Source organism: Aethalodelphis obliquidens, unplaced genomic scaffold (genome assembly GCF_003676395.1).
Source record: "Aethalodelphis obliquidens isolate GAN/ISIS:26980383/991018 unplaced genomic scaffold, ASM367639v1 scaffold18, whole genome shotgun sequence".
NCBI classification, from domain to species: Eukaryota; Metazoa; Chordata; class Mammalia; order Artiodactyla; family Delphinidae; genus Aethalodelphis; species Aethalodelphis obliquidens.
The window spans coordinates 13,302,332-13,325,055 of record NW_020837962.1 but is presented as its reverse complement, the minus strand read 5'-3'; the positions used below and the strand labels follow the sequence as shown (position 1 = coordinate 13,325,055).

The following is a 22,724-nucleotide window of genomic DNA, read 5'->3' as shown; positions in this document are numbered from 1 at the left end:
CATCCTTGCAAGCCATGGAGCCTCCAGGGCCCTCCTGCAGCCGTGCCCACTGGCCAGCTGCATGCTCCCTATGGCCTCCCGCCCCATAAACACAGCCCAGGTGGCAGCACTTCCACGGCTCCCTCAGGGGAGCCTGGTGCCCCTCAGTCAGTTGCCAGGACCAGGTCAGAGGAACCCACCTGTGTCCTCCCAAAGAGACCCAAATGGGTCTCAGTGCTCAGGACTTCCAGGTAGGGTCAGCAAAGAGGGTCATGCCACCCCCAAATCTCAGAGCAGGAAAGGCCTCAGGTGCCTGGTCCAGTCTCCCACTGGGGGCCACATCCCCACCCAAGTTCAGGTCTGGGTCAGCTGAAGAGGGAACATCTGTGTCACAGGCCCCACAGGCCATGTCGCTTCTGCCTCCTTTTGGACCGTGACAGGGAGGTGCTAACAGAAGCTCCAGACTCAAGGCCTTCCCTGCGAGACACTGGCACCAGCAGCACCTTCTGGGGCCCCTGCACCTCCCAGAGCTGGGGGGGTGGTGCTTGCCACCCCAAAGGCAGTGCTGGTGTGGACACCATACAGCCACTCCCAGAGCCAGAGCATAGCACCAGGTCTCTGCTCTGGAGAACATTCCAGGCAATGTGCCTTGAGCAGGAGCGAGCACAGTCCTACCCTATCCTAGGATGCCTCCCACAATGCTGGGTTCTCCCAGAGAAGAGAAAAGCACCAAAACCTTACACACCTAGGGACCACCACCCACCTCAGCTGCGTCCTGGGTCTCTGAGGCATGGGGTGAGCCTGATCCTCTAAGCAAAGCAGCACACACACAGCCCAGCTCAGACTTTACTCACACTGTCCCCCGAGGGTGATGACCTGCCTTGGCAGGGCCTCCACTGCGGGGAGGGGGGGACAGAGGCAGCGAGAGGGCCCCAGGCCTCTGGGGATCCTGGGACAAGAGACCTCCTGGGGCCTCCACAAAGCCCACCCCACCCGGGAGCTGCACGGCCAGCACACACGACCATGGGTGGCCCTCACCACCACCCCAGGCTCTGTCCACCGTGCCAAAGGGGGCGGGGTGCTGAGCCTGGCTGCCAGGTCCAGGTCCCATTGCGGCTACGTCCTGCTGGCTCTCTTCTGCATCACTGCTGGCTCAGATAGCGCTTGCTGCTGAAGCTGCTCGATCAGCTCTTCCACGTAGACCTTGAACAGAGGAACGGGGTCCTAGGGAGACAAGGCAGGTCACAGTGAGGCGCTCTGGGGAGGGTGGGGATCCAGCTCCTGACCAAACACCGAGAGGAATCAAGCATGAGAGGACCAGGCCCCTCCGGCTTGGCCACGGGGTCAAGCAAGGCTACTTGCCATCCGCTAGCCCCCAGCCCAGAGGACAGTGCTCTGTTCGTGGGAGAGGGGCTGCAGGGCCCTTGGCTGCAGAGACTCCGGGCAGAGAGAAGGGGCAGCAGCTGCGACAGGCCCCCTGTCCTGGCAGCTATGACACGCTCCAGACTCCTCTAGGGGACAGACACAAAAGGCCTCAGTGCAGTACTGGGCAGACCCCGGGGAATACTAGGTGGCCACAGAAATCGATGGTGCCAAGCATCCAGCTCTTATCCATCTTCCCATCCACGAAACCAGCCAGCGGGGGCAGGAGAGAGTCAGGACCTGGAGGGGAGGGAGTGGGCCACGCGGAGACCACAGCCCATGGCTCCCGCTGGGCAGCAGTGCCTTCCTAAGCCCACCCAGTGCCCCTGTCAACGCACCCCAGGGGCTGCTGCTTGGCAGCTGTGCCCACTCCTGAGAGGGCAGGGCAGCTGGTGCCCACACACGCTCACCTTCTCTTCCAGGAGCCTCTGCTTCTCCACGGCCTCGTCCAGCGTCAGGCCAACCCACTCGGCTTCCGCCTCCGGGATGACAAACGCCTGGGCAGACAGAGATGGGCTTGTGGGTGAGGTCAGGGTCAGGCAGCCAGCCAGGGGGCCCACGAGGAGCAGTAAGTAAAGGCTGGAGCCCTGACCTTGTACTTGTCGTAGATAGCCGCCCTCCTGTCGGGGTCATCTGGGTGCAGCTGGGGGTCCTGTCGGGCGAGCCGCAGCAGCATCCCTCGCTTCAGGTCCATCCCAAACTTGGAGCACAGGTCCTCCTTCGGGGTCTGGCAAGAGTCTCTGCATGGGGCCAGGTGCTGTGGGCAGGGCCCTGCCCCCCCCACCAGCCGGCCCTTCCAGCTTCCTCCCCAGCAGCTGGCAGCCCCCAGGCCAGCCTGGTGGAGCACTTTAGGCCAGGTGGGCAGCCCCAGCACCCAGACCAGAAGCGAGGAAGGTCTAAGAGCAGAGAAGGAGACAGCTGTGCTCCCTCAGCCACATGGGCAAGATGGCCGTCCACAGTGATGAACTCCCACTGGGGCTGCCCAGAAAGGGACATGGTCTCATTTACATCTCACAAGGAACCCCAGCGTGGTGCAGATCTGCTTGCCTTGAGAATGTAGAAGTCAAACCCGTAGGCCTCGTCGATGAGGTCCAGGGTGCGCATGGTCACGGTCACGGTGAACCTGGTATCCAGGATCTCACTGTAAAGCTCACGCTGGAACAGCTGCGGCTTCCACACCTTCTTCACCCTCTTGGAGAGCTGAGGGGGCAAGAATCTTGGTGAGCGTTGCTGCTTCTCCCCACACACTAGAGTGGGGAGACTGGGCATGTGGAGTTGCACGAACCAGTCCCCACCTGGGGACCCAGTTGCCCACCCAGAGGTCAGCTTCTCCCCAGACCCTGCCCAAGTTGCTGGTGTTTATTCCAGACACACCACACACACAACCATAACTCCACGGTCCACAGGTCATCATATCCCAAACCAGGCACCAAGGGGCCAAAGGCAAAGGGAGACTCTAGCCTAGGAGGTCTCAAAGACATAAGCCCCCTCCTCCCCCCTGCCTCCCCACCAGAGGCAACACAGCTCAGGGAGCAGACTCAGGAGACCTGCTCCCAGGTGAGCCTCTCAGCCTTCCCAAATGCCAGCCCTGTAGGTGTCACAAAAAGTAGGGAAAGTATGGCGGTCAAGCTGACAGGTGACCTTAATACTCATTCTCCATCTCTTCTCCCCACTCAGGGCTCCTCATCTATACACTTAATCTGGCTGCCAAAACTGTGACTTTTTACTCCTGAGGACACTCTTCAGATGGAGCTGTGTCTCCACCAGACTATAAGCTCCCTCTCCCCGAGGGGTGGGGGTCCCTTTCACTGTCCAGGTACTTCCAGAGCCCGGAGCAAGGCAGCGAGGCCCAAGAAGTACCGCTCAAGCCCGTCCTGCTCACCCACCTTGTCGTTGTTGATGTATCTGTGACCCTGCACCCAGCCCTCGCCGCCCCAGAGCCCCAGCTGGGACTCCGGGGGATAGTGAACGGGAATGGGCACGTCCTCCACGCGCTCCCGCTGCCCGTTCTTGGGGTTGATCTTGATTTTGACCCCGTGTGGCCTGTAGTGAACGGGAGTGGGCGTCCGCGCCTCCTCCAGGGAACGCAGGTAGTGCTGGGGCAGGCGGGAGTAGATGCCCTCCCGCAGCCGGAGCTGCTTCCACAGGCCGACTGGGACCTTGTGCAGGGGCATCGCGGCGAGCCTGGCAGGAGGCAGGGACCACCGTCACGCGCGCCCGGCCGGACGCGGGCCCCGACCCCCACCCCCGACTCCAGCCCCCGGCGCCCCGCCCCATTCCTACCCTCACGCGCCGCCTCGACCCCTGCCCCATGGCCCCGCGCGGCCCCGAGCCCAGCGACGTAACTCCAAGCGGCCCGACCCCCCCCGACTCCCGCCCCCGGCCCCCAGCCCCATCCCGACCCCCGGCTCCGCCTCCGTGCCCCCCGCGCGGCCCCAACCCCGACCCCGAGCCCCCGCGCGGCCCCGACCCCAGCCGCGTAACCCCGGGCGGCCCAACCACCGCAAGACCGCAACTCCACCGCCGGACCACCACCTACCTAACCGAGTCCCGCTCCCCGGCGGAACCGGAAATTGTGTCGGGGCACCTTGCCCTCCACTCGCCGCTGACTGGCTGCAAAGCCGGTCGGTCTACACCCACCTCGTCCCGCCCCCTTTCACGTCTTTAGGGACCGTGGAAAACTCGCTGCGGAAACGGCGGCAGCTGCAGGCACCGTCAGCAAGTGTGGGCCCATTTCCCGGGAGCAGGGACTTGTCATTCTCGGTTCCACCTCCCCTCCTCCCGGAGGAAGCGCAGAAAACAATGTAAAAACTCTTTTGCCGTGAAACCTCATGTAGAATATTAAATTCACCAATCACAGTGCAATCAGAGCTACAGAAAAATACGTCTTAAATGTCTTGAAAAAATTTCTCCCCAAAATACTGTATATAAATGTTTCCGCTTTACAAGCCTAGAGAATGCTCCAGTGGCCAAGTGCTGGGTGACTGGGGGTGCGGGAAGCCTCCAGGGAGGCCGCAGCCTGGACAGGACTCAGAAGGGAAGACGCCAGGGCCAAAAGATGGGAGAGTGCGTGCCCCCTACCCTGGGCTCAGCAGCCCTGTCCAGCACCCTCACACAGACAGCAGCCCCTTAGGGAGGGGCAGGGCACTGCTCCTGGGGCAGTCAGCAGCCCTTACCGTGCTTCCACCACAGAGGAAGGAGAAAGGCAGGGCCAGGCCTCCAGGAGCCCCCTCCCAAAACGTGTGGTTGGGCCAGTGGGGGGCGGCAGCCATCACCTTCTCTCCTGGGAGTAACTCAAGGAGATGCTCCCTAGACAGGGCCCAGGAACCCAGGGGTCAGTGGGACACAAAGATGGGACAAGGTGTGTCCTGCAGGCCCAGCACTCCCAGAGCAGCTTGGCAGCCCCCTCCCCAGGAACCTCATCTCAGGGGCCTGCAGCTCCAAAACTGAGAGCCAAAGGGAGTGAAGGGGGAGGGCTGGACAGCCAGAAGTCAGCCTCCCCCATGCTACCCATGGCAGCTGGCCCTTACGGACACCCCAGTGACATGAGCTCCCTGGTAAATGTGGTCACTCCTTCGCATGGCAAATGTATTAGCAGGGGGCATCCCCATGCCCGCGGCAGGCTGGCATTCAGGGGCACAAAGTGTCAATGAGCCAGGGATGGCATAGCTCCCAGCCTATGGGGCAGGGGCCCATGGGAGGTGGGCTCAGGCCTCCTCGGCCCACCTGGGTCTCTCATACCACAGCCTCACAGGGGAATAGGGCAATGGGGGACTCTTACACTATATCTCCCTCCAACCATCCCCAGGCCAGAAGAACTCAGAACCTGACCCCACATGGTACCTGTGGTCTCCAGGCAGCCAGGCCCAGGCCCCAGGGGCCACTGCAGATACCAGCTGGGACCTGCAGAGTGACCGAGTCAGCTGGCAGCCAGTGGGCACAAGGGAGTTGGGGGTGTGGTCCTCTCCTCAGGAGGAGAAAGCAAAAGAGTGCTCAGGGCAATTTTATTCAGTTGGAAATGGATCTGGACAGGGTCCCTCTCCTTTGGTCCTGCCCCTGGCTAGAGAGATCATCAAAGCTGCAGACGTCCCCAAGCTGGCTGTGTCATGTCACTGTGTACAGCTCGTCCCGGTGGTTCTTGCAGATCTCATAGTGGCAGGTGAGCTTCTGGGAGCAGGCCCAGGGCTTAGTGTGCTGTTCACGTGGTGGCAGCAAGAAGGCTGCGCTCCCTGCCAGCAGCATGTGCCAGATGCTGTGGGTATAGTAATAGTTGTCGCTGGTCATCATGGAAGTGTAGATGGTGATGGCCACAGCGGCCATGGAGATGCCGGGCAGGAGGTAGAAGACCCAGCGTTGCCAGGAGGGGGGGTAGCAGTGGCGCCGGCGCCCGCAGCGGTACACCTGGAGAAAACCACCGCATGAGTGTTGGCACAGGGGCTGCAGCCACAGCTCCCAGGGGCCTGCCCTGGTCTGGGAGTGTGGGCTGCTTGGAGGGGTTCAAGGGCACAAAGATCTATGGGTTCCTCAGGCCCAGGCCCTGGGCATGAAGCCACACCGAGCCCCTGTGGGTGCCACTGGCAGCCCTCAGCAGATCTGGAGGACTCAGACCCAGGACTGAGAACATGGCCAAAATGAGGGACCATGTTCTCTCCTCCCAGAGTAAGGGTGTATGGAGAGCCCATGCTCTTTTACCCCAATTACCAGGAGAGGGAGCCTGGGCAGGACCCCAGGCCTGCCCTAGTTCCTTACCCACATGGTGACCATGACCACAATGGCAAAGAGGCAAGGCCCCATTGTGTTCCAGGCGGCCCTGCGGTCCAGCTGCAAGGACATGGCGAAGACCAGAGCGCCCAGGAGAAACAGAACCTGGGCAAAACACAAGGACGATGGCAGGGTCACAGGAGCCCTAGGCCTGGTTCGTCTTTAATGGCACAAGGTCCAGCAGGAGCAGGTGGTTTGGGCCTGCTGGTCATCCCACTGTCCCTACTGCCCCCCAGCACCTCTGCCAGTCCCCTTGGAGCAACTGGCACACCCTGCCCTGCTCTGCTGGCTGGGAGGGAGGTGCCCCTCCTCCAGCTCCTGTATTGCTGGGATCCATCAGTCTCAAGGGTCCATCTACAGGTGGATTTCTAATGTGTTCTGTTTTGGCCGCGCTGCACAGCTTGTGGGATCTTAGTTCCCTGACCAGGGATTGAACCCACGCCGCCCTCAGCAGTGAAAGCACGGAGTCTTAACCACTGGACTGAGGGGTAATTCCCCACAGGTGAATTTCTGGGGCACAAACTTGGGCAGGCAGGGCACCAGGGCACGCATCTCCATCAGCCAAGCCCAGCTACAGCAGAAAAGTCCCTGAAGTGTCCTCAGCACCAGGGACTCCAGGAGCACAGCTGGGTGCTTCTCAGGGAGGTCTGGTCCAGGGTTGGGTCTCCAGACCTCCTCTCTGAATGGGGCCCTGGGAGAGAAACAGGCCTCGCCCAACCCTGCCCACCACCTTCCTTTCCTGGCATCCTCCGAGCAGCTGACACAGTCCCTTCAAAACTGGAGGCAGCCTCTTCCAGCAGGCGACTGGTCAGTACAAGAGGTTTTGAAGGGCAGCGGCCAAACCCCCTTTCTGGTGTCTCCCTCGACACGCTGTGCACAAGGGCTTCCACCCACCCAGAGCCCAGACCCCGGGTATCAGGAAATCGCTCACGTATTTCAGGGCAGCCTTCAGCCGGGCCATGCAGAGGACGGTGACCCAGATGGACACTCCAGAGCCCAGGAAGTCGCAGTACTGCAGTGTGTCATAGTTGAGGATGCACAGCACCGCTTCACCCGGCTGGTCGCAGGCATGGTAGAACTGTGGGGCCAGGCGGTGAGCAGCAGCCCAGGTCCCCCTACCACCCCCAGGGGAGCAAGCAGGCCTACCGTGGAGAAGAACATGGTGTAGGCGTAGACGGAGGCCTCCACCAGGAGGGAGCGGTGCACGGAGATGGCGATGGGGGCCAGGAACACGAGGTTGCTCAGGGTAAGCAAGAGGGCAGCCGCCTTCTGCTGGGCCGCCGTCTGGGCTGTGCTGTTGTCTGTGCAGCTCCACCCACGCCAGCCTGTGGGCCAAGGCAACGCAGGGGGTCTGAAGCCGGGCAAGTCGGGCAGGCTTGGCAGGGGGCACTTTGGAACCTCAGGGCCCGCCCCTCACCCAGGGCCCTGCAGAGAAGCCCCTTCCTCACCCCTGAGCAGGCCGGGACAGGTGTGGGTAGGTGTGGGGCATATGTGGGTAGGTGGATGCCAGTGTGGGTAGGTGGGGGCAGGTGTGGGCAGGGGAGGCCAAGATCAGAAGGCAGTACCATCTCTGGAGGTGACTCTCTGTGCCCGCACGGGGGCACGGTAGGGGTGGGAAGGGGGCATCTGTCCTTGCTCTTCGGGGGCAGAGCTGGGATGGGCTCCCAGAGGAAGGCACAGGGCTGGGAGGCCAAGGGCACGAGTGGGGGGAGACATCAGGACTGTCCCTCACCTGCCTTGCAGCTGCAGCCCGCATACAGGTAGCCATGTCTGCGCAGCAGGAGGCACTGGCCGTAGGGTCCACAGTCATTCAAGCAGGGCACCAAGTTCAAGGTGGTCTCCACGAGGACCGAGGCCTGCTCACACTCCCTGCGAGGAAGGGGCCATAGGAAGGCTGGCTGCTGAGGTCTGCCGGTCAGTCCCCCACCAGTGCTCCCAGCAGGGTCTTGGACACATGAACCCAGAGTTGAGGCCCCCGAGCTCCGAGCCCTGGAGGACAGCAGCCACAAGCTCTGCGAGGCCAAGATGCCCCTCTTCTTCCCGCTGCCCGAGTACCAGCCTGTCTGGGGCTGTGTCCTGGACCAGTCCCCCTGCTTGTGTCCGGACTCTCAGAGCTGCCACAGGAAGAGTGGCCAGGTGGAGGTGGGGAACCCTTTAGAACTCCCAGAAGTCAACTGACCCTGCACGGCTTGCAGGAAGTTGGGTCAGTCCCAAACTGGGATGCGGGCAGCCCTGTCCATGGTCCCGAGCGCAACCATGTGGCCGGCTGCCCTCAAGTTTACTTACTCAGGTCTCTCAGGGCACATGAGCTGCAGGGAGAGGTACCAGTTGTCTGTCTCTGGGTAGGGGATGATGAGGTTGGCCGTGGGAGAAGAGGCACTCAGAGACAGGGGGTGGCCCTGGAAGAAGGCTGCAGGGGAGGAGGAAGGCCTGGTCATAGGGAGCCAGAAGGCCTGCTGGTCCCTGGGCCGGATGCCACCTATACCTGTGGTGCAGCTGAGCGAAGCGTTGAAGCTGAGCAAGGGTGAGGCAGCAGTCACACAGGCTACCACTGAGGTGTTGGCAATCGCAGTCTGGAAAGGAGGCCATTCAGGGTCAGGCCCTGGCCTCCACCTCAAGTTCACCCCTGGTGCTGGGTGCTGTTCTCTGTGGCCCCCGCTGGCTCAGGGCCTACCAGGACCCTTCCTCTCCAAGCCTGCGGCACCCAGCTTCTGACCCTACCTGCAGCCCTGGGCCTGCCGACGGGGACCTGCTGCCCCGCAGAACAGGCCTTCTGTTTCTCAGATGGTGCCTGTTCTGGCCCAAGGCGTGCTGGGCTCACTTTGTTGCCCGAAAGGCCACCCCACTCCCGTCTCCGTGCCAAAGTCGGCACAGGGAGGCCTGAGCAGCATCACTCCCCCAGGCAGGTCTGAGCCCTGGGCCCTGAGCCCTGATCCGAGCCGGGCCTCTAGGAGCTCTTGAACCAAGGTACCTTGTTGACCCGCATGGAGATGGTGAGGGAGCCCCCGCTGTCCATGCCTGTGTTGAGGTTCAGCCGCATCACCGAGGGCATGTCCGACTGCACGAGCACCGAGACCCTGTCCAGGGGCTGGAAGCGCACAGATACCACGTCCACGTCTTCCCGCAGGACGGGGAAGCTCCTGAGGCAGAAGGAGCCGCCGCCCACCCTGCCCCTCCGGTCCAGGTCCTGGTAGCTGGGGGTCAGGGGCAGCAGACCAGTGGAGGCGTTGCTGCTTTGGTTTGGGCTGCTCTGCAGAAGGTGCTGGAAGTTCACACTCCACGGCCTGCAGGCTGTCAGGACCACAAGGGGCTCAGCTGGAGGAAGGCCTGAGGGCGGAAGGCAGGGGGTAGAGCCATCTCCCCGCTCAGCCCACCTGTGAGGGCAGCCACAGCACTGAAAGCCACGGACACACGGGGCCCGGCAAGGCTCTTGGCCGTCACTTGCAGCCACCGGTCCCAGGGTGGTGAGGGCAGCAGCAGGTGGCAGGCCTGGGTGGGGCCGCTGCAGGTGAGCACCTTCTGGAAGTTTCCAGGCAGGGTGGCCGAGCCCACGGTGAGGCGCACAGGGCAGCCCAGGCTCCCATTGGACGCACAGCCCTGCAGCTCCAGCCGCAGCTCCTGGGTGTACTCGGGGACGAAGACCCTGCAGCCAAAGGGATACGGCCTCACTTGGGCTCTGCAGCTTCAACCAACCTCCCCATATACTTCACCCTCAGAGTGGTAGCCAAAGGGCGCGAGACACCTAGCCCCCACTTCTTAGCACGACCCAGAGACACAGACCCACTGCTCTTTCACCCACAGTGAGGACAGCAGTACCACCCACTCCACCCAACCTCCACTCACTTGAGGTAGCTGGGGTGGGAGAGAAGGGTCTGTGGAAGAGGCACGTCAGGCTCCAGGATGGAGACCTCGACCACTCGCACGACCAGCATGTCAGGCTGGAAGATGTAGGCACAGGTGGGAACAAAGCCCTAAGGAGAGAGTAGGCACAGGGGAGAAGGGGAACCAGGAGGGGGCAGCAGGGCTGGACCAGAGAGCCCTAGGGTTGGGGGAGGTGGGGCTGGACCAGAGAGCCTGTGGGGAAGGGTGTCAGGGCTGGACCATAGAGCCCTAGGGTGGAGGGGCAGGGCTGGGCAACAGAGCCCTGAGCAAAGTCTGCCCTGGGGAGATGAAAAATAGGGACTGGCCATTCATGCACTGTGGGGTCCTGCCCACCCCCTGTCCCTGGAGGGAGCCCCCTTACCTTCACCTCAATCTTATGGGATGAAGGGGGCAGGTGGGCGGCCACAAACCAGTCCCCGGGTGCTGGGTGGGAGATGTTGATGGAGGCGTTGCTGTGCAGCATCTTGAGGAAGAAGGAGGGCTGAACGGAGGTGTTGTCAGGGAAGCTGGTGCCCAGTGGGTTGATGACGGGAGGGGCACCATAGCGGAAGTACCTGGAGGCAGGGAGAACAGGGCAGGCTCAGGTGTCGCCCAGGCGGCTCAGGCGGGGGTGGGGGCAGTGGGCGGGCACCTACACGGTGATCTCCACGTTGGTGCAGGTGGGGCCACTGCCCCTGGACACCTGCAGCAGCCAGCGCAGCAGCACTGTGTCTGGGGGTACCCGGAAGTGGAAGAGCCTGGCGCTGCCATACCAGCTGTAGAAAGCCAGCTTCTGCGGGGCCTGCGAAAACTGCTCCGACACCAGCCTGGCATCTGCGGAGAAGGCGCTGTCAGCCGGGCCAGGGTGCCCAGGATCCCCCTCCCCTGGGGAGAAGATGGAGGCCCTCATGCCTGGCCTGGGCCAGAGAGAAGGGGCGAGGGAAGCCATGGAGCCCCTGGGATGCCTGGCATGCCCACTCTGACCTCGGAAAGGTCACTGCTCCCCCCCAGCCCTTGGCAAGGGCCCAGGGCTCAGAAGTTTTCACTCAGGCATCATGTTCCCACTCACGTGCACACATCCATCTTTCTAAACCCCTCCAGCTCTGCCAATGATCTCTAGCTCACAGGCTCAGTCTCCCACAGCCATTCCTCTGCCAACTTTCCCCAGATCTCCACATCCCAACCACCAGCCACCCCTTATCAACAAGGCCCAAGCCACCCAACACCGATCACCCCAACGGTCTCAGACCTTAGAAGCAGGAAGAGTCCCACTCAGACGGCAGCTCCTCTCCACACTGGTCACAGCCCCCCTCCCCTCCCTCCACTGCAGCCCTGGCACATCCAGGGCTGAGGGATGGAGTCTGAAGGGCACAGGAAGTGGTCAGGGTGGGACCCCCCCAACTGCCCTGGGCACTGGACGCCAGGACACTCTCCCCCACCTCCTCTGAGCCTCCCTAGCTCCAGCATCCTTGATCCTGGTTCCACTGGACAGGCCAGGGAGTCCAGGTCTGGAGGCTGGCCGCCTGCTCAGGCCATGATTTGGGATACAGTTGCACCAGAGCCGTCACCCCTCCTCACCCAGACAGGAAGCAGGCAGAGACCCTGTGGGGAGGGGACCTAGGCTGGAATGGCTACCCCCCAGCTCCAGTGGGCACAAGCCCCTGCAGAGTGGCCCCAGCCCGGGGCTCCCCTGCGCCCCAGTACTGGCAGTAGCTCCCAGGCCCCCACCTCCGTGACTCGCCAGCTGCCCTCCCCCACACACTCCAAAAGTTTGCACTTGCAGCCCCCTTTTGTCATGCCAGCCTTTCCCAGACCAGCTCTGAAGGTCTGCTGGGACTGGGCACAGAGGCCTGTGGCCCCAACCTGGATTGGGACCCTCCTGGGAGTGTCCAGCACAACCTCGGCTGGAGCATGTGTCTGGGGCCCATGGTGTAACCACCTGCCCCATGAGTGGGTGAGGGTGCCCACTCAGACCCCCCCTCTAGGGCCTCCCAGAGAACAGGCATGCTCTGGTGCTCTCTGTGTCCCAGGGGTGGCTGACAAGGCACCTGGGCTGCATGGTAGGAGGCGTGGCCCCAGTGGCCCCAGCACCAGCTCAGGCCTTGTTCTCCGCGTGACCTTGACCATCCCTTCCCCTCTCTGGGTCCTAGCTTCCTCTGAGTTGGCTGAGGCGGACAGCACCTCCCTTTGGCTGCCCCTCCCTCCATGGTTAATGGATGTTAAAGTGCTTTAAGAAGAAAGGCATTGTGGACACAGCAGGGTGTGGTCTCCCTCTCCTCTGAGCTGGGTACCTCCCCCTGCCCCACTGGGAAACTGGCAACTCACACCACCCCAGCAGCAAGCCCGGGCCCTTCCAGGTGGGCCAGGTGAGCAGGTAAGGGAACCAGGTGAGCAGCTGGCTTTCCTGCCAGCCTCCTGACCCTGCCATGGAAACACCCTGAGAAAAGATAACAGCCCACTTGCAAAGCCAGTCTGAGCTCGGAGGAGCCTGGTATGGGGGGCTGGGCAGGGGTAAGCATCACATAGGACACACTCCAGGCTTTCCAGGTCTACTGGCCACCAAGTCCCAACTGCCAACTGTGGCCTGAGTGCCAGGAGACTAGCAGCCACTGAGCTAATACAAACTTTCTCCTGAGGCTGCTGCAACCCTTCCCCCCCCCCCCCCCCCCCCCCACCCCAGGACCACAGGACCTTAGAGAAACAGTCAGCCAGCCCACCGGGCACCCAGCTTCTAGATGGGGCCAGGCAGGGGAGGTCCCGCTGCAGTGTGCAGCCCCCTGACCAGAGAGTGTCCAGGTCCTCTGGCCCCTGCCAGCCCTGGACACCTGCAACCCAGCTGGTGGCTGTGAAGTTTCAGCAGGTGCATGAGAGATAAGAGGGGTCACCCTAAGACCCAGTGGTCCCCACTCCCAGGCCACACAGCCCCTCCAGCACTGCACCCCCAGCTCTGCAGCTCTCCATCTGAGCCAGATGTGGAAGACACATTTCTGATATCAGGGAGCACCAATCACATGCACACCTGCTCTGCCCACAACCCCCTCCAAGGACACAGGGTAGGAGAAAGAAAGTCTCTGAGCCTGTCCTGGGAACCCTAGTAAGGGCACCCTGTCCCACATCCTCCAAACCAAGACAGGCACACAGTGCGGAGACCCTGCCCACCCAGAGACCCCAGAAGCCAGGATCACACAGAAATCAGGATCACTTCAGCAGGCCTGGGAGGTGAGCGGCTGCCCCAGGTTTTCCATCTCCATAAACTCTTCACCAGTGACCCCTCACCTAGCCCTGATCCCGGAAAAGGAGGAAAGGAGAAATCAAGCATGACTTTCTCATCTGTACCCGATGGAGCAATTTCATCAGGGGCCCATCTCGGGGAAACTGCCTTTCATTTCAAGCTGTGCCAAGCTCAGAAACCAGAGGCACAACCCTCAAAGAAACAGGAGCTTGGAGAAGCAAGATTTCAGAGAAGGGGGGATGGGCTGGGAGCCAGCCCCAGGCTGTGCTGGGTAAGCTGCCTACTGCCCAGTGGGGTATCTGGGCCCTCCCAGCCCCACCAGCCTGCCACCAGAGAGCCCAAGGCCTCAGGAATCAGGCAGTTTACTCAGCATCCTCAGGTATCCTGCAGAACCCCAAGGACAGCACCTTCTGGTCTAGCCACCGCCTTGGGCCTTCGTCAAAGGGAGTGGAAGTTCCCAGACAACACAGAGGTGCCCATTTCTCAGAACCACTCTGGCCTGCTAGTGTCCTGAGGACGACTGGGAGTCTAGCCTCCAACAAGCAAGGTCAGCTGTTGAAAGTGACCGCAGTAGGGTGGTGGTCACCTTGGGAGGAGTGGAGGCATTACACCCACCCCAGCTGCTACTCTAGGATCTAAGCAACTTTTTCCCAACTCTGGCCCTCTCCCAGACCAGATGAGGACCCAGGAATCCCACGGCCCAACGTTTCTTCCCAGGGGCTCTTAGCTCCCCCCCGCAGCTCTTGGAGTCCCAGAAGAATCCCCCTGGGCCACTTCACCCCCACGTCCTGGTGTGCGAGGCTCGTGCCCGACCAGAACCCGTTGGGAGGAGGAGGAGCAGGAAGGAAGGGAGGACTCGCTCCAAGGGGACCGTCTGGCTGAACCCGGCCCCGGGGACAGAGGAGGGGGCGCGGGTGTCCCTTCTACCGCCCGCTGTCACACTCGGTGCCCCGCAAGGGGCCGCCCTGCGCCCCCAACCCAGGGTGGGGACCTGGGCCCTACGTCCGCGCCAGGTGAGCGCACAGGTGCCCCCAGGTGACTCACAATCCCGGCCGCTCCCCCCACTGTTCCCTCCGCCCCCCAGCCCGAGCCCCCGGGATGGCGCCCGCGGGTCAGCGCTCGCTCACCGCTCTTTTGGCCGTCGCCGGCGGCGGCAGGCGGGGACCAAGCGAGCAGCAGCAGCAGCAGCAGCGGCACAGCCACCGGCACCACCACCGCCACCAACGCGCCCCCGGTCCCGGTCCCAGCCTGGCGCATGGCTCCGCGCTCGGCCCGGCGCTAGCCGACCCGCGTACCCGGCCGCCCACCCCCGCCGCCGCTCGGGCAGCCACGGCCGCCACTGCGGCCCCAGCCGCCGCCTCTGCCCTGGGTTCCCATCGTCCGGGCCGGTCCCAGCCGCCGGCGCCCCGGGCACTTCCGCCTGAGAGGCCCCGCCCCGCCGGGAGCTGGGCCGGAGAGCGGCGCCCGGCGCACGGCGCTGAGCTGGGCTCGGGGCGCGCGCGGGGAAGGCGATCTGAAGGAGGGTGCGGGGCGGGGGTCGACGCGGGGCGGGGGTCGATGCGGGGACAAAGAGGGCGCGCAGGGAAAATGGGTCGGAGGGAGGTCCGGACTGGTGGGGGACTCGGGCCCGCGACAGTGCGCAGGTGGGGGAGGCGGGGCGGGATGGAGTGGAGGGTCTCGGGACACGTGGGGCGGAGGGAGGAATGGGGGCGAAGGGTGGCGCGGGACCCCGGGGGCCGCGGGGGTCTTGGTTCAGAGAGAGAAATGGTGGGGCGTGACTTGGAACGCGCAGGAGATTCGAAGCGTCCGCGGAGTGTCCCCACATGCTTTCTGGATGCGCTGGGGGGACCCCGGGACGCCAGTGTCTTTCGGTCCCTGCTCGTGGGCCGGGCGCCGCGCGAGGTCCGGTCAGCCTGCGCCGGCTCCTGCCTCCCGGAGCTAGACTCCCCGGCCGGCCTCCCGGCGCGTCACACCACAAAGGCGCTACGAGTATGTGTGAAAAACACTTTCATGGAAAAATGAAAAGGCTCATTGTACATATTTCGTACACTGTGAAGGTGGCGATTCACGTCAGTGGGTGGGACTCACCCTTGACATCCGGGTAGATTCCAACAGATTAAGGATTTCAGCGTGAAAAGGAAACGATGGAGGGACTGGAAGAGTACATGGGGAAACTTTTTCACAGTTTAGGGGAAGCGAAGGCTTTTCTACATGTGACCCAGTAGGCTAGAGGCAAGATAGAAATTCAGCTACGAGCAAAACTGAGTAACCACACTCAAAAAACAAGCCTCAAATGGAAGGACACTTGCAACTCACATCACAAAGGGCCGATCTTAATGAGATTACTAATAATAAAGAGTTCCTACAAGTAAATAAGAAATATCAACTCTCCCACAGCAAACCACCAGAGAAGATTCCTGGAAAGGATATGCAGATGAATATTTCCCTCCTTAGAGAAAGGCAAACTGAAAAGCACCCAGAGGCCTTCTTTCACCTAACAAATCTGCAGAGATCAAAAAATTTGATCCTACCGAAAGGGTGGCATTGCCCACAGACTTTCTTAGGTTTGCTGAGCCTCCCGGGAGCCCCAGTCCTGCCACCGCTGTGCATTTTCCCTGCAGATATGGTAACAGAAGCGTGAGGCTGCATTCAAGTGCAGCATGCACCTAGATATTGGTCATGAGGGTATGGGCATTAGAGTCATGGGTACCCAGATCGAAATTCAAACACTGTGATATTATAAACACTGATCCAGTGGGCTGTAAAAGGAAAACCAGGAAGCTCTGTGTACTAATTGGGAATGGTCTACCAGGGGGACTATTAGCTGAAAAAAGGGAAGGGCAGAATAATGTGTTCAGAAAGCTACCATTTTTGTAGAAAAAAATTTTTTTAATTTGCATATCTTAAAGACGTAGAATGCCTGGAAGCATCCAGCAGCCGGGGAGGGAAGGGAGCCCTGTGGCCGAGGATTGGTAAGAGGGGCTATACCTGTTTGCACCTTTCGAACTTTGTACGTATGGGGGTGTTCGCGCGTGCGTGAGGGTTTACCGGTCGGGAGGGAAGAGAAGCTGACCGGGGAGCCCAAGGCCACTGAATGCTGGGGGGTAAGGGGGGACGGTGAGGCATGGTGGGAGGGTGGGGGAAGGAAGTCCCAGGTGTGAACCCTTAAAAGAGACCCTTTATTCCTCTGGAATCTAGGCTGGACCCCCCTCACCCCTGGCCGAAGGGGGCTCCCAGGTTCTCAGTTTAAAGGGACAGAGACCAATTCTGGGTTTTGCTGAGCTTCGATTTTAGTGCACTGTACTGACCCAGATCATGCTGGGGACAGCAGCTGTGGTCAGCACTGAGCCCTGCAGACTGTTCCAGCCGAGATCCATCCCTGCCCCAGGCTGGGCTCAGCGGTTCCCCACCAGCCCTACCCACTCTGAGGGTCACCTCAGTGTGAGGCTCCCGGGCCAAGCTCCCCAAGCAGGCAGGAGAGGAGGCATCGGTGCTCCATCTAGGGGGCTCAGGAGAACTCTGCTACGTAACAGAGTATTAATAATGGAAAGGAGGGACTTCCCAGGTGGTCCAGTGGGTAAGACTCCATGCTCCCATTGCAGGGGGCCAGGGTTCAATCCCTGGTCAGGGAACTAGATCCCACATGCATGCCGCAAAAAGGTCCCGCATGCCACAACTGAAGCCCAGCGCAGCCTAAATAATAAATAAATATTTTTTTAAAAATGGAAAGGACCCACCTGGGAGGCCAAATGTGAAGATGGAAACAGGTCCAGTGGCAGGAGGCCCCTTCTCGAGGTCTTGCGGATACACGGTTCTGTATCCTACCTCACACTACACAGAAAAATGAATTCCAACTGGATCAGGCTGTCAACTGTCAAGAATAAAATGATAGTGCTTGCCTCAGCAGCACATATACTAAAATTGGAACGATACAGAGAAGATTAGCATGGCCCCTGCACAAGGATGACATGCAAATTCGTGAAGCGTTCCATATTTTTAGGCGGGAAAGAGGGGAGGGATAAATTGGGAGATTGGAATTGACATTTACATACTACTATGTAAAAATGGATAATTAATAAGGACGTACTTTATAGCACAGGGAACTCTACTCAATACTCTGTAATGACCTATATGGGAAAAGAATCTAAAAAAGAGTGGATATATGTATATGTATAACTGAGTCACTTTACTGTACACCTGAAACTAACACAACATTGTAAATCAGCTATAATCCAATAATTTTTTTTAAAAAAAGAATAAAATGATAAAAATATTAAAAGGAAACTAGAACACGTCCCTTAGAATACAGTCATGGGAAAGAATTTCTTGAGCAAGACAGGGAACCGGGGAACATGAAGAAAAAGTTACTTATTTGACTACATTTTTTAAAATGCTACGTAATTATAAAAAGTGTGAAAGGATAGACGTCATCAATTAAGTCAAAAGACAAATGGGAGAAAACATGTGCTTTGTGTGATAAACGGTGAATATACCTAAGATAGAAAGGAAATTCACACACTGAAAAAAAGACAGTCCAAAAGAAGACACTGGAAATATCCCATATCCCGGCAATTTACAGAAGATGAGAAAGATGAAAGTGGTCCCCTGGTGGCAGTGAGTGACAGGGGCAGATGTTGCCAGGGTAGGATGCCCCAAGAGTGATGCTCTGGTTTGAGTGCTCCCCCTTGGCAGCCCTCACCAGCTTCCCTGGGCTGGCAGATGCAGGTCAGGCTACCTGGGACCCCAGCTCCGAGAAGAAGCCACCCACACTGGCTCCCCCTGCAGTGACCCGAGCAGGGGTGAAAAGAGGTCTAAAATGTTTAAAGTTGCAGTCCCAAAAGGATAGGAGAGAACGAGGCAGAAAAAACATGAGAAATTTGGTGAAAGACATTAATGTACAGATTCAAGAAGCTCAGTGAATCCTAAGAAGAAATTGTACAAAGAAAATCACACCCAGGCACATAATAGTCAACTACTGAAAACCAAACAAAAAGAGGAAATATTGAAAGCATCCAGAGAAAAATGACATTCAAGGGAATAACAATTCAAACAACCTATGACTTCTCTGCAGAAACAATGGAGCAGACAGGACAGGGGGGAGGAGAAAACAGACCTACATGGTTGCAAGATTCCTGCATCTTACATGAAGTGGCACAGTATAAATTCTAAATAGTCTGTGAAATGTTAGGGATGTAATTACAATCCCTAGAGCAACCAGTATAAAAATAATGCTAAGGTATACCTAAAAATCCAATAAATAAATTAAAAGGTATTTTAAAATATTCATTTAATCCGAAAGAGGTCAGGAAAGGAGGAAAATAATATAAATCAGAGGGGGCAAACACAAAACAAATAATAAAATAGGAGACCTAACTCCAACCATATCAATAATTACATTAATTATTCATGGACTACACACTCCAACACTCCAATTAAAAGGCAGAGATTATCAGACTGGATTTTCTAAAAAGCAAGACCCAGCTATCTACATCCATAAAGACACAGATGGGTTGAAAGTAAGCGGATGGACAAAGACCCAGCATGCAATAATAAACATGAGAAACTGGAGTCCCTATATTTCTATTAGATAAGGTGGACTTCAAGACAAAAGGTATCATCAAAAAAATTTTTTTTTCATAACCATAAAAGGGTCAATTCATAAGGAAGAAATAAATATGTATGCACCTATTAAAAGAGCGTCAAGGGACTTCCCTGGTGGTCCAGTGGTTGAGACTCTGTGCTCCCAATGCAGGGGGCCTGGGTTCGATCCCTGATTGGGAAACTAGATCCTGCATAACACAGCTGGGAGCCCGCATGCTGCAACTAAGACCCAGTGCAGCCAAATAAATAAATAATTTTTAAAAACCAGTTCTTGGGCTTCCCTGGTGGCCCAGTGGTTGAGAGTCCGCCTGCCGATGCAGGGGACACAGGTTCGTGCCCCGGTCCAGGAAGATCCCACATGCCGTGGAGCAGCTAGGCCCGTGAGCCATGGCCACTGAGCCTGCGCGTCCGGAGCCTGTGCTCCGCAACGGGAGAGGCCACAGCAGTGAGAGGTCCGCGTACTGCCAAAAACAAAACAAAACAAAAAACCAGTTCTCCATAAACTTCAAAGAATTTGGGTGATACAGAATATGCTCTCTGACCACAATGGAATTAAATTAGAAATCTATAACAATAATTAGGTAACTAGAAGTCAGTGAAAATCAGACTCAGGGTCTCCTGAGAGGCTGCTGGTTTGCAGGTGTTGGGGAAGGGGCAACCTGGAAACTTCCACGTTTACCCAAAGAGGCACAAGATTAGAAACAGCTGGAGAGCCGGTGTAGGGCAAGGAGACAGCAGCAGCAGGGCTGGTACGGAGTCTGGTTCTACTGGGTTGCCCCCTCCTCCCACCCTGCAGGGCAGGGTCTCTCCAAGCAGGAATGTCCCAGAAATTCAAGGCTGTCGCCCCTCATTCCCCACCCATCTCATCCTTAGTCAGGCTGCAAAAGTGTCAACGGGGGCTTCAGTCATCTCAAGGCTAGACTGGGGTAGGATGTGCTTCTAAACTCACATCCGTGGCTGTGGCCTCAGGTCCACACTGGTTGTTGGCCAGAGACCTGGGTTCCTTGTCACGTTGACCTGCCCGTAGGGCAGCTGGAGCTCTACGCAGGATGTGGGGGAGGAGAAAGGAAGAAGCAGATCAGCGGGTCTGGTCACCAATCCTGAAGACAACCTCCCATCTCCTGCTGTTTTCTCCTTGTCACTGGGTGCAGCCCACACTCAAGGGGAGAGGGTTACGGGAGGGTGTGGGCGGAGTGGTTTTCTGTTATTAACTTGTAAGAGTTCTCTATAAATTCTTCATACTAGACCCTGATCAGATTTATGAGTTGCAAATATTTTCTCTGGCTCTGTAGCTTGTCTTTTCCCTTTCTTGATAACTCCACGCTGTTCACCTAAACGGGTTTGGTCAGCTGAGAGTCTCACTAGCAGTGAGGGGTTCCAGTGGTCCACATCCTCGCTAATATCTGGAATTTTCAGACTTGGAGATTTGTACCATGACTTTATTTGCGTTTCTCTGATTACTCCTGATTATTACAGTTATTTACTGGCTGTTAAAATTTCCTCTTTGGAGAAACGAATCTTCAAGTATTTGCTGTGCTGTTGGGCCATTGGTCTTTTACTCACTGATTTCTGGTCATAGAGCACTAGACGTGCACAGGTTTTAAGTGGTGGAAATATTCTTTCCTGTTCTGTGACTTGTCTTTTTCTTTCTTCATAGTCTGTGTGTGTGTATTTAATATATTTTATTTTTAAGAGTTTTAGATTCATAGCAAAATTAAGCAGAAAGTGCAGAGTTCCCATATACCCTCTGCCCCCAAACATGCACAGCCTCCCCCACTATCACCATCCCCCACCAGGGCGGTCATTTGTTACAGATGAAGAACCTACATCCTAATCATCCACAGTCCGTAGCTTACATTAAGGTTCACTCTTGGTATTGTACATTCTATGGGTTTGGACAAATATATAATGACATGTATCTATCATTATAGTACCATACAGGGTAGTTTCACTGCCCTAAATATCCTCTGTGCTCTGCCTGTTCATCCCTTCCAGTGCCCAACCCCCGGCAATCATTGATCTTTTTACTATGTCCAGAGTTTTGCCTTTTCCAGCATGTTATATAGTCAGAATCATACAGTATATAGCCTTTCCAAACTGGCTTCTCTCACTAAGTGATACGCATTTAAGTTTACTCCATATCCTTTTAGGGCTTGATGGCACATTTCTTTTTTCTTTTCTTTTTTTTAAAGACCTGTTTTGTTTTTTACCTTTTATTATAGAAATTTTCAAACATACACTGAAATCAAATCATACACTCAAGCCCTCACATACCTATCACCCCAGTTCAACAATCATCAACATTTTGACAGCTTTGTTTCATCTACTCCCCACCCTTTCTTCTTTTTCTTTTAATATTTTTATTTTTTTAATTTATTTATTTTTGGCTGTGTTGGGTCTTCGTTGCTGCGCACAGGCTTTCTCTAGTTGCGTCGAGCGGGGGCTACTGTTCATTGTGGTGCACAGGCTTCTCAATACGATATCTTCTCTTGTTGCAGAGCATGGGCTCTAGGCGCGTGGGCTTCAGTAGTTGTGGCACGCGGGCTCAGTAGCTGTGGCTCGTGGGCTCTAGAGTGCAGGTTCAGTAGTTGTGGCGCTTGGGCTTAGTTGCTCCGTGGCATGTGGGATCCTCCCGGATCAGGGCTTGAACCCATGTCCCCTACGTTGGCAGGCGGATTCTTAACCACCGGGCCACCAGGGAAGTCCCCTGTATTTCTTTTTATTGTTGAACTATATTCCACTGTCTGGATACACCACAGTTTATTTATCCATTCACCTACTGAAGGACATCTTGGTTGTTTCCAAGTTTTGGCAATTTATGAATAAAGCAATTATGAATAAACCTGCTATAAACATCCATGTGCACTTTTTTGGGGACATACATTTTCAACTCATTTGAGTAAATACCAAGTATAATGATTGCTACAGCACATGGTAAGAGTATGTTTAGTTCTGTAAGAAACCACCAAAATATATTCCAAAGTAACTTCCATTTTGCATTTCCACCAGTGATGAACTAGTGTTCCTTTACATTCCTGCTAGCATTCGGTATTGTCAGTGTTTTAGATCTGGGCCATTTTAATGTCTTCATGGTGTTTTTTATGAAGTTATTCATTTTAATGTAGTTGAATTTGTCAATCATTTTCTTTATGATTAGTGCCTTTTGTGCCTAAAGAAATTCTTCCCCTTAGAAGGTCCTGCTTATAGTTTCTTACCTTCTGAAAGCTTTATAGATCTGCCTTTCATATTCAGGCCTTTAACCTACCTGAAATTTATTTCTGTGTATGTAAGATTAGGTCTCTCTCTCTTTCCATATGGATACCTGATTGACCCAGCAATGTTTATTGAAAAGTCTGCATTTCCCACTGATCTGCAGCAGCTCCTCAGTCATATATTTGGTGCTCGTACATGTATGAGTCTGTTTCTGGGTTCTCTATCCTGTTCCCTTGGTCTACTTGTCAATACCTGGGCCAACACATGGTCGGAATTATTACAGCTATGTAACAAGGACTGATAGCTTGCAGAACAAGCCCTCTCACCCTCATCTTCTTCAGAGAGTCTGGGTAGTCAGGCACCTTGCATTTCCGTATTGTAATTCGAGACCACAAAACAATCCTGTTGGAACATTGATTGGGGTCTGTGGGTCAAGGTGAGGACAGCTGACCACTGGCCCTGGGCCCTGGCTCTATCTGAAGGGCTCAGGGGTGCAGGGTCCGAGACAGGATGTCTGTCGTCCTAAGTCTCAGAAGGAACTAGGGCTGCCTTGCCAGGAGGAAGCTGAATGTCAACAACTTGGAGACAGGAAAGTCATGCACCAGATGAGGACAGAGACTGAGAGAAAGGACGTTGTTGCAGACCAGCCTCACTT

The 22,724-nt window shown here is 57.0% G+C and overlaps 2 protein-coding genes and 1 non-coding gene across 6 annotated transcripts; 1 reads left to right on the top strand and 2 right to left on the bottom strand.

Annotated features, from left to right (window-relative positions):
• On the bottom strand, window positions 1-3,955 carry MRPL28 (mitochondrial ribosomal protein L28). Its single transcript, XM_027118029.1, has 6 exons — window positions 3,937-3,955; window positions 3,288-3,585; window positions 2,449-2,601; window positions 1,994-2,128; window positions 1,812-1,898; window positions 1-1,203 (listed from the first exon to the last, which is right to left on the bottom strand). Exons 2-6 carry the CDS (start codon window positions 3,573-3,575, stop codon window positions 1,096-1,098), a joined length of 771 nt encoding a protein of 256 aa, XP_026973830.1. The 5' UTR covers window positions 3,576-3,585; window positions 3,937-3,955; the 3' UTR covers window positions 1-1,095.
• Window positions 3,956-4,266: 311 nt separating this feature from the next.
• On the bottom strand, window positions 4,267-14,637 carry PGAP6 (post-GPI attachment to proteins 6). 4 transcript variants are annotated; one of them, XM_027118026.1, is made up of 13 exons: window positions 14,383-14,637; window positions 10,680-10,857; window positions 10,406-10,598; window positions 10,006-10,133; window positions 9,537-9,805; window positions 9,134-9,453; window positions 8,648-8,735; window positions 8,449-8,572; window positions 7,895-8,031; window positions 7,309-7,487; window positions 7,094-7,219; window positions 6,151-6,267; window positions 4,267-5,802 (listed from the first exon to the last, which is right to left on the bottom strand). In XM_027118026.1, the coding sequence occupies exons 1-13, from the start codon at window positions 14,510-14,512 to the stop codon at window positions 5,506-5,508; spliced, it is 2,286 nt and encodes a 761-aa protein (XP_026973827.1). In that variant the 5' UTR covers window positions 14,513-14,637; the 3' UTR covers window positions 4,267-5,505. The 4 variants fall into 4 exon arrangements, with proteins under 4 accessions (XP_026973827.1, XP_026973828.1, XP_026973826.1 ...); XM_027118027.1 differs by having other exon boundaries at window positions 7,094-7,240; window positions 10,006-10,100; XM_027118025.1 differs by having other exon boundaries at window positions 7,094-7,240; window positions 14,383-14,636.
• Window positions 14,638-17,146: 2,509 nt separating this feature from the next.
• On the top strand, window positions 17,147-17,253 carry LOC113626659 (U6 spliceosomal RNA). Its single transcript, XR_003435214.1, has one exon. It is a non-coding gene; the product is annotated as a U6 spliceosomal RNA (small nuclear RNA).
• Window positions 17,254-22,724: the final 5,471 nt, after the last annotated feature.